The sequence below is a fragment of the Passer montanus genome, unplaced genomic scaffold, assembly GCF_014805655.1.
Source record: "Passer montanus isolate IOZ18808 unplaced genomic scaffold, ASM1480565v1 scaffold80, whole genome shotgun sequence".
Lineage (NCBI taxonomy): Eukaryota > Metazoa > Chordata > Aves > Passeriformes > Passeridae > Passer > Passer montanus.
In genome coordinates this window covers 747,504-757,110 of record NW_024373257.1, presented here as the reverse complement: position 1 = coordinate 757,110, position 9,607 = coordinate 747,504, and the positions used below count along the sequence as shown (strand labels likewise).

At 37.4% G+C, this 9,607-nt stretch overlaps 1 protein-coding gene across 5 annotated transcripts in view; it reads left to right on the top strand.

Moving 5' to 3' along the window:
• Positions 1–1,750: 1,750 nt before the first annotated feature.
• LOC120513356 (ABI family member 3 binding protein) overlaps positions 1,751–9,607 on the top strand; it is a 139,883-nt gene continuing 132,026 nt past the window's right edge. For all 5 annotated transcript variants that reach the window (XM_039732700.1, XM_039732699.1, XM_039732698.1 and 2 more), the window contains exon 1: positions 1,751–1,923. In XM_039732700.1, coding sequence (XP_039588634.1) covers positions 1,845–1,923 — 79 coding nt within the window. In that variant the 5' untranslated portion in view covers positions 1,751–1,844. The remainder of the gene's footprint in view (positions 1,924–9,607) is intronic.

Sequence of the window (9,607 nt, the reverse complement as noted above, 5' to 3'; positions counted from 1 at the left end):
TTTTGAAAATAGTACTTCAACTTAAAAAACAATAAGAATGGCATCTTTGTTCTCTGTATCCATCTTTCTGCCATTTAACACTCTTTTGGTGTGGTGTTTTGGGAGACACCCTGTCTAAATGTACAGCCTTTCAAACATCTTTTCATCTCAAACATCTTTTCTAATTGTACTTGTCTCATCACTGTTCAGAGTGTTCATATTCAAGATCTGAATCCTCCCAAAGATCCTTCAGGTGTTTGGGGATTTTTTGAGGTCTGTCTCAAATATGGACTTTCAAGTTGCTTTTCCCAGACTTGAGTTACTGAATAATAAAAACATTTCCTTATGTCCAAATTCATATAGTGTGATGAGTCTGGAACACATCCCCATAGTCCAGCTGTTTTTGTTATAGCTGTGTGCTGTTCATATTGATTAGGAGAGCTTGAAATTCCTCAGGTTTGTCTCTAAGACAATGACTGCTGGTTTCTTTTGTAAAGTTCTTCTTGAATTATGGCAAACATGGAGTCTTTTTAAATATGTGATTAATCTGATCTTTGAGAAACATTCCCATATGCTTCAAGATATTACTTTTTTTATTTTAAACTACCAGTTTCTAACCCAGGTACGAGCTGTGTGATTTTCCTTGCTTATAAACACTATAGAAGCAGAACAGTATCAGGTGCAGTCAAGCAGGGAGTGGGAGCAGACTAAGCCTACTGAAGAACTTCACATATTGTAAGCAAGAAATATGCTTAGGTTTGGTTGTTGATGATTATTTTGGGTTTGGTTTTGGTTGGATTTTTTTTGGTGCTATTTATTTCTTTCCCCTTGGGGACAGTTTTGGGTTTTCTTTCTTTGTTGGGTTGTTCCTTGTTTGGTTTTGGGGTTTTTATTTTGAGGGAGAGAGAAAGAGATATCACTACTTAGTTGAATAGATTTAATCTCTTTGGAAACTTTTCCAGATACTGAGAGTAAATTCTTCCTTTTCTTCTGCTTTACCCTTTCCTTCCCATCTTTCCACTTGTGAGTGGGACCAAAAGCTGTGCTTACTTGGCTCATTGTAAACATGGAATGCAACAGCTTTTAATGAAAAAATGGAACTTCTTTTCTATCTAAAGTTATGTAACTGGTGAGAAGATCACCCTGGAAAGAGAAGCATTGCTTTATTCCTTTCAATGTGTGTTGTACCCATTAACTCACCAGACACTTATGAAAGGGAAAATTATAAAGTATTTTTAAATTGCCAACACTAGATACAAGTGAAAAATGACATTTAGATTTTTCAAGTCCAGTTCTTTTGCTGAATAAATATTTACAATGTCTGTTTATTATGTCATGTCAAATTAAACTAGTATTTATTTTGCCTGGATGAAAGCCACGAGTAGCCTGAATTAACCTTAAGAAAAATGTTGAGATTGCAAAAATACTGAGGTCAATATAGCAAACAGTTCTCTGAGTAATGCAGATGCTGTTTTTGCAGTTTAAGTCCAGCTCTCTTGGATAAAACAGTGAAAATGTCTCTCAGATCAGTTTCCCATTAATAGAAAGTTTGATATTCATTATTTTATTTTCATGAAATATAAGTAATAAAATGGTAATGCCTTACCCTTAGTGGTGGAAAAAATCTTGTAACAAACCCCAGAAGAATATTGCAGGGGGAGCCTGATAATATTTTTTTATGCTAATTCTCGTTTTGAAGTGGGAGTGAATGATGTCATCCTGTCTCCTCCCACTGTGTAAACTAAGCTCGTGTCAAAGTGTTGCTGCCTCTTGTCACAGAGAGAACGGTTCACTTAAATGCAGCTGCAGTACTTCTGTGTGATACCTGTCAGAGCCATTCCCAGTGCGAGGTTGGGTTTGTGACCATGATGTCAAGATTTGTCTGTCTTCTTTTCTGTGGATATATTGCACTAAACCTGGGAAGTACTCAGAAATTGCCAAGAGGCAAGTAGCTATGAACAACTTTCTGGGGGTTTGTTTGTTTTTCTGTTGTGGGACTTCGGGGTTTTTAAAGCCTGCATTTTGTTATCGAAACTTGCTTTCAACATGTTAGAAATGATTAAGAATAATAGACAAAATGAAAGAAGGTCAGGGAAAAGGGCAAATCCAGGTATAACAGCAACCTTAAAGCTCTTAAATAAAATAAGCTCAAAAGTTTTCTTGGTATCTTGTGACTCTAGTGAGAATTATCATGACAAAGTTGCTGGATTTAGTGATTTTATAGTGATTTGGACAGCAGTGTGCAGGTCTGTGGTTTAATATCTTAAAGACAATGTGACTTGGAAGCACCCTGTGTCACTGGTGGAAGATTTCAGTTCCGTCTTTGAAAGAACTTGTATACTTTCCTTTGTATCTATCCTAACAATTCAGTAGGAATTGACTAGTGTTGGTCAGGTTGCATGCATTTTGAGGGAGAGAAATATGATTGATTAAAATTTATACAAGTAGAAAAACCCCTCCAACCTATGTGAATATTTGTTTAACCATTCCTTTCTCCCAGAGTCTGGAAGTACAGTAGATTTGCAAAGCTGGCAGTGATCTCTTCTTCTCCTTGCTTATATGACACTCGTAACATTGGCATTTTAAGAGTAGTTTATTGCTTACTGCAGGAAGAGCACTCATAGCATAAAATTAAAAGAATATTTCTCTATCTGGATGGTAAAACACTTCGTAGTTCCTTGGCATTAAGGCAGCAATTTCACAACTGTTTCTGTACTGCACGTATTGTTCTCACTTTGTGGCAGTGCTTGCCTGAGTCCACTGTGCTTTGTAATGCATTTTACATCTGCATTCTCCTGCAGACACCGACATTTAGAAGAACCTGTGATTTAGTTATAAGAGTATTTTTTAAGAAATAAACACCTTGAGGGCTTCCTCTCTTTCGTAGAAGGGAAACCTAAAGTTATTTTGAGGAGTTAAGATGATTTTTCATCTCTACCCCTCTTTAAGATATTTTTATTTTCTCCAGAATATCATTATTTTTCTTTCCTATGATGATGTTCTTTTGAAATTATCTTTCTTTTAATCTCATCTTCTGGAGACAATGTGGAGTTTTTTATATACTGGTAAAAGTGGAACAGTGTGTAGTCTGCAAGTAACAGATATACAGTTCCAGTCAAGCTAACTCTAAGAATTTAGTTTTGTCAAAAAAGGACTTAAGAGAGGATTATGTTGACCAGACAGGAATCTTGTATGTATTGCCTAGGCTGAGGGAAGGAACTTTTCCAGTGCTTGTCTTTTTAAATGATTTCACTGGACTTTCTGCTCACTACTGTAGAATAGTGGCTCTAAGTTTATGCTAACTGTGAAGTTCAGACAAAGCTTCTAATCCACTGCAAGATTAACTCTGGCATGCATTTTTTCTGTCCTAAAATAACATTGCAGAAGTGAAGTTCTCTTTGCCAAATGCATAAAACTGCAGGTGGAAACTTCATTTCTTTTCAGTGAAATAACTTTTAAGATTCTCCCATTGCAGTGTGGAAACATCAGTCTAATTATTTTGTTTGTAGCTGCCTCTCCAGTTACTATTTTCAAATAATTGCATTGAAAAAGCAAGAGTATTAGTACTTAGCTGCTATCCAGAAATGTTCAGCGGATTGTCTTCTACAGCATTGTCTTGTTTGATAGGGACTAGAGACTTTTTTTGTAAGCAAAGAGAATATGAGTTTTAAAAATTAAAATGTGTACTGGTAATATTCTGTTTTAAGAGGGCTTCTTTGCCTTGTTCTGCAAGCTTAAATTCCAGTGAACTCCCGTGCTCTTTAAGTCCCAAAGCATGTAACTGAGGTTTCAGAGTCACTCTTGCTCTCTGGGGAACAGTGGAATCAAGTTCATAACTTGAAGGAGAGCAATCTAGCCCAACTCTCTTTCTGGTGATGCAGGTACTTCTGGGAACAGGTTACCAGAGTAAATCTTGCCCTTCTTACCAGCACTTTGCAATTCTAGTGCTCAGGTCTTCTCTCCCAGAGGTGAAACACATTGACCCCATGTCTCATGGACTGGGATTTCCTTTCACTGGTACAAGGAACATCTTGCCTCCTGCAGCTGCAAAGGAACAGAGCCAGTACAGTGACTTCCAGAGCTGTTTGAGAGACTGTGTGCAAATGTGCTGGTCAGGAGGCTGGAACACAAATTGCTCCCTATTCCCATATATTTTTGTACTTTCACCTCCACATATGTGTGTTTTACTAGGATGAAAAAGAAAATATTATTGCTGTTCTCAAAAGTGTGTTTTTATTAATGAATTCTTTCATTGTTTTGACATCAAAGATTAAGGTATTGTTGGAGGAATAATAATGATAAGTAAAGACAATATAATTGGAAAAGGAAGGCTGGTGGGTAGCGTGTTTCAGTGTGAAGGCAGTGGATTTTTTACAATTATGTTTGTGTTTCATCTGGGGGATCAGCTGCTAAGAAAATTCTGCAGTCAATGCCTTTGGATACTGAATGAGGGATGACAGGACATCAGAGTGAGAGATGGTGGTACCATTACAGAAGACATTTCATCCAGTATTTCAGTGGCTGTCTGTTCAACTTTGTCTAGCCTCTAAAGTTTTCTTCTAATTAGAATTTTTCTACTTGTTTTTGTCTCTGTCATTGTGCCATTATGCCAGTGCCATCCAACATACATGATTCTAAAGTTCAACACTGTTGTGCTTCATCGATGGATGGAAACATGCTCTAATTTTTATGGCTCTGCATAACAGAAAAGTTCCATTCTTAAAGAGCTCAGTGTTGTCTCTCTAGACAGGAATTAAGTAGAGACAAAAAGACTTGTCTTTAGAGAATGAATTGGTCAGCAGATCATCCCGGATCTGAGACAGGGATGAGAAAACAAAGCCACAGAATCCAGAACAAACAAATTACAGGATGCAATCCCCGAGATTGTACTGCCTTATAAACCGTGTTTCACTGTCATCTATCCAGTTGGAGCTGATACAATTGTTGAAGGAACAAGTGAAGAATAAGTTCTTAGTGTTTGGTAAAACAGCGTTTCATGTTTTTGATTTTGTCACTTAACTTTCCAGTTACAGCACAGAGGTGCATGGAAATGTGTTTTTTTCACTAGAATCTCTTGTTCTGATAGCTTTCGTCTATCTTCATGTTGTGTTTTACTTTGTTAGAGCTGAAGAGAACTTGGGGGTTGATCCCTTCTTATAAAATTTCAGTTTTAGGAAGTTATTAAAAAAAAGAGCCTTAGTGTTTTTTCTGGGTTTTTTTCAGGGTATTTTTTGACACATTTCTGACCACTGTGGTTTTCCTACTATTTGAATTAGTCATCAGGTACAGTGGAATGCAGGTCCATCCCGCCTCTACTTTCCAAGACTCAGGCCTATCCTACTCTGCTGTCCAGGAAGGCTCAGGAAACCCTAATTTGGCTTTCTTCTGGTTGCTGTCTACTTAGGGAAAAAGAATATGGACTTGACATTTCTTAGGGAATCATGTGAAAAAGCCTGATTTACAGACGCCTGTAGGGAAAACCAGATCCAAAACTTCTTTGTATCTATAGTTGTTAGCAGTGGGGTTAAGTGGGAAAAATAATTGTTTTGCATTGAGGATTTGTTTCTTTGTTTGGACGTACTGAATATGTTTGGTCTGATATTGTAGATAGCTACTAGCTAATACTTGTACTTAAGGTAATTATAACTGACATCTCTTTTAGAGTGAATGCTGTATTTACAGTAGACTCCCAAACTTTGACATTTGAGAAAAGGAGTAGACTAATTTTATTCCTAGCTAAGTTTGCTGGCTATGCTATGTTACGTAATACATCTTACTAAGCAGAGCATGTGTTTTCATTTACTAGTGTCAAACAGTTAAAACAATGTAGAGTTTTTTCAATGTATCACAGTTATTATATTGCAGCAGCCAAACTTTAAACTTTTGTGCTGCCCTCTCCCTTCCTGCCAGAATCACCCCTTTGGTAGCTGTAGGGCGGCATGGCAAAAACTGTAAGACAGGGAAAAGTCTCCTGGAAGTTGTGGGGTTTTGAGCATGCAATGAAGCTGGCATATCAAAATATCACAAAATGACATGTGGTTTATATGTTACTGTCCCCATGGTTTATAAAACATCTTTCTGGGAACTATTTTTCAAAATACACAATACATTAACCTTTAAAAAACGTTGTTATGAAGAAGAGCCAGTTTGAACTAAATTATTTAACTTCATTTTTTGTTGTGTCTGGAAAAAGAAGTGCAAAATTAATTTGGGTTTTTTGTGAAATATTTTTCTTATGTTTAATAGCATATAAGTGACAAGTCAAACAGGAAATTTAAAAGGGATCCTTTATCTGGTATAATAGGGTTTTCAGTCACTAGATATGTCATGGCAAATTTGGCTGATTCTTGCAGAGAGTGAAAACAACTCATAAGAATGTAAAAATTATAGCAGTTCATTTAATCAAAGTTATCTTATCATGCAGACAGTTGTGTCCTAGGCTTGCACATAAACATATCAAAACCCAGTACTGAGTGTCAGGCTTCTGAGTTCAAAGATAATCTGTAATACCAGAATTCCATTTTTGTATTGGCACATGCAGTGGTGCAACATTGTGATGATACATATGGGTGGATTCTGCCAGAATTAAATTCCACTGCATATGAATACCTCCAAAATGATCTCACTGCTGGATAATCTATATAACCTTCCACCTCTTCATTTTAATTTTTATGTTCCCGAGTATCTCTTTTTGAACCTTATTTTTCAGCCCTCCTTCATATAATCTTTGGCTCTAGCTGTTCCAGAAGGACAAGCTACAAAATTCACGTGAGGGGAGAGCTCTAGGCTAAATCTTGCTGCTGCTGTGGGGCCAGACCTACTGTGGATCAGTTGACTGATGATACAGTGAATGGACAATGGGTTTGAGCCTTCTTTGGACCTTTTGGGCTCACCAGGTGTGCACTGCACACTGCATGTGGAAACAAAAACCTCTGTCTGCTCCAGGGGGAAAAGATGGCTAGCAGTGACCTGCCTTAGTCAGAACTTTTCATGCAGCTCCTAGGGGATCTATTTTCCTTCAGGGAATTCAAGTGCAGACTTGAAATTGTTTGTGAGCAAGACAAATTTGTTGCTGTGGAGTGTTCTTGACTACTGCCTTTTACAGAAGACAGTTGGAGTCCTACTCACTGGCATGGTGGATCTTGGTGAGAGCAGAAGCAGGTATTCATGTTCTGGACAGACTGCAGCCTAAAATAGGTGCCATTAGCATAACAGCCCAGTCTGCAATGTCTTCCCAAGTGGAAAATGACAGCTGGAAACAGTCCAGATCCTACATGAACTTGCTTGACAGGCCTTAGTTCAAATGGTCTTGGTTAAAATTTGTTTTTTCTACAATACAGGATAACGTGTATGTAATGCTAGTTTGCATCGTGAGATAGATATTTGCTTGTTGTGCTGTGAGAATGGTGGTTGTGAAGATGACTACTGGCAGATCATGAATGAAACTATTACGTGGGCAAGGCCTGGGCCAACTTTTCCATTACTGCCATCCCTCAAAACATAACAATCATGTGCCATTTTACTCCAGCTATATCAACTCTAAACCTCACTTGAGCAAACCGGTGTGTGTCATATCAAGGGGAAGAAAAAACGGGTCAAGTTTTGAACAACCAAGTGAATTTCTACTGTTCATGAAGTGGTGATTGCAGTTATGGTCACCAGAACTGATGTTTTTGCACTCACTGATTCAGAGCATGCAGGTATCCAGGCAAGGTTATGGAAGGATGGTTGCATTAAGAATATCAACACAGAGTCTTTACCCATTCAGAGCTTCTGAATAAAATACTGGTGAAGAGTTGAGGCTCTAGCTATGAAGATAGATCTAAAGGCAGGGAGGTAGGGAATGCTCTTCTATGAGACAAAAACTACTTTCCTCCCAGTCTGGAGGGGAGCTTTATGACATTTCTTCAGAGGTTGGTAGACAAAATATAACCTGTGTTCTCTAAAATGCTTTAGAGTTGTTGCTGAGGTCCATCACTTAGCAATAATTTAGTATTATTGACAGCATCTTTTGGAAGAAAAATAAACAAGGCAAGTGAATCCATAGTTTTTCTTAGACTAATTGTAGCCATGGCTCTTATATAAATACTGTTTACCTTGAACGAACATGTCATCAGGGCTCTATGTGAATAAATCCACTTTGATAAAACCCAGCTTAATGACTTGCCTAAGTCTCTGCATGTGATTGGATTTTTATTTATTTTGTGTGTGTATGGGGTGTGCTAACACTAGGGTGTCACTGCATGTACTTAAAAAGAAATTGTAATTCTATACTCTTTCTCAAGCTGAAGAGTTGGTGGCAAAATGGGTTCTCAAAGTATGAGGGAATTATTGTTTAAGGCTATTCTAGCATTTTAACATACTTCTAATGTTTTGCACTGTTCTTAAAATCTGCTCAGGAATAGCACAATTTAATAGAGTGGGAAAAGATTCTTTCCAATCACCTGCAGTTGTGGCATTAGTTTATGAATCTATAAATGGCCACAGAATGCTTGATATGAGTTTACATAATTAATACTTTGGGAACCTGGCCAATTTTAAAGGACTGAGAGTGTATGTGGGATAACATTATTTTTAAACTCACATTTGGAAAAGACTTTTCTTCTTTTGTCAGCTGCTTGCAATATCTGCTTTATATTAATTGTTCACTTTAATTTTTCTGTCTGTGATGGAAATGTCTGGATTAATTTTAGAACACATAAAATTGTGCTTGGTTCAAAAATACAAATATGTATGCTTGAAATATTCCAGAAGAGCATTTTCTGACTTCGAAGTTAAAACATTTTCTGGCAATTTACATTACCTCATTAGCACAGTTCAAGCCTATACATGAATAAGAAAAATGCACACTGAGAAAATTGTAAGACTCTCAGACTTTATCACTTGTCACTCTTCTTTTGAAATCTCAGTGTCAGTACAACATGAACAAACATACTCTGAAAACAAAGGCATGGGTGCAATAGTCTGAAAGTTGATAAGAAATTGAGCTTTGGGATACAAATAGTAGAAATAAAACTCTGCTGTCTGACCTGAACATTTTGGCAGAGTTCCATTCTGTGGTTCATGCACACACTGAAGTAGTTGGATTAAATGGCAGAGCAGAATTTTTATTTATAGCACAGTGTGCAGCTTGTTTCACAGTCAGGGAAGTGGCTGCAGTCAGGCTTAAGAACCATGAATTCCCTTAGTTTGATGAAGAGCTGACTCAGGTAAAAGTGATGAGGTTTCATATTCAGCTTGAATCAATAGGTCTCCTTCTTCTGTCATAAAGCTAATTAAGAGACATTTACTGTGTGAACATGACTATGAAATTGCTCCACAGTGGCAGCTCATCATTTGCTACCTTACAGATGAGCACCAGCTTTCAGCTATGATCTGACAAACACCAATACTGCATCTCTTCAGCAATCCTTCCTGCTCTTTGGTTGTGTAACAAGGAACACAAAACCTGGCAATTCTAATAGAAATGTCTTCTTGCTTATGTCGGTTATTTGGTGCTCCTTAGTAGCTGATATATCTGATGTAACTCACTTGGTGTTATGGAGTAGGAGGTAATTTATGTCCTTTGTTAGTAAAGTCTGTATAAACATAAATAAGATTTTTCCCCCAAGAGATTAAAATACTAATT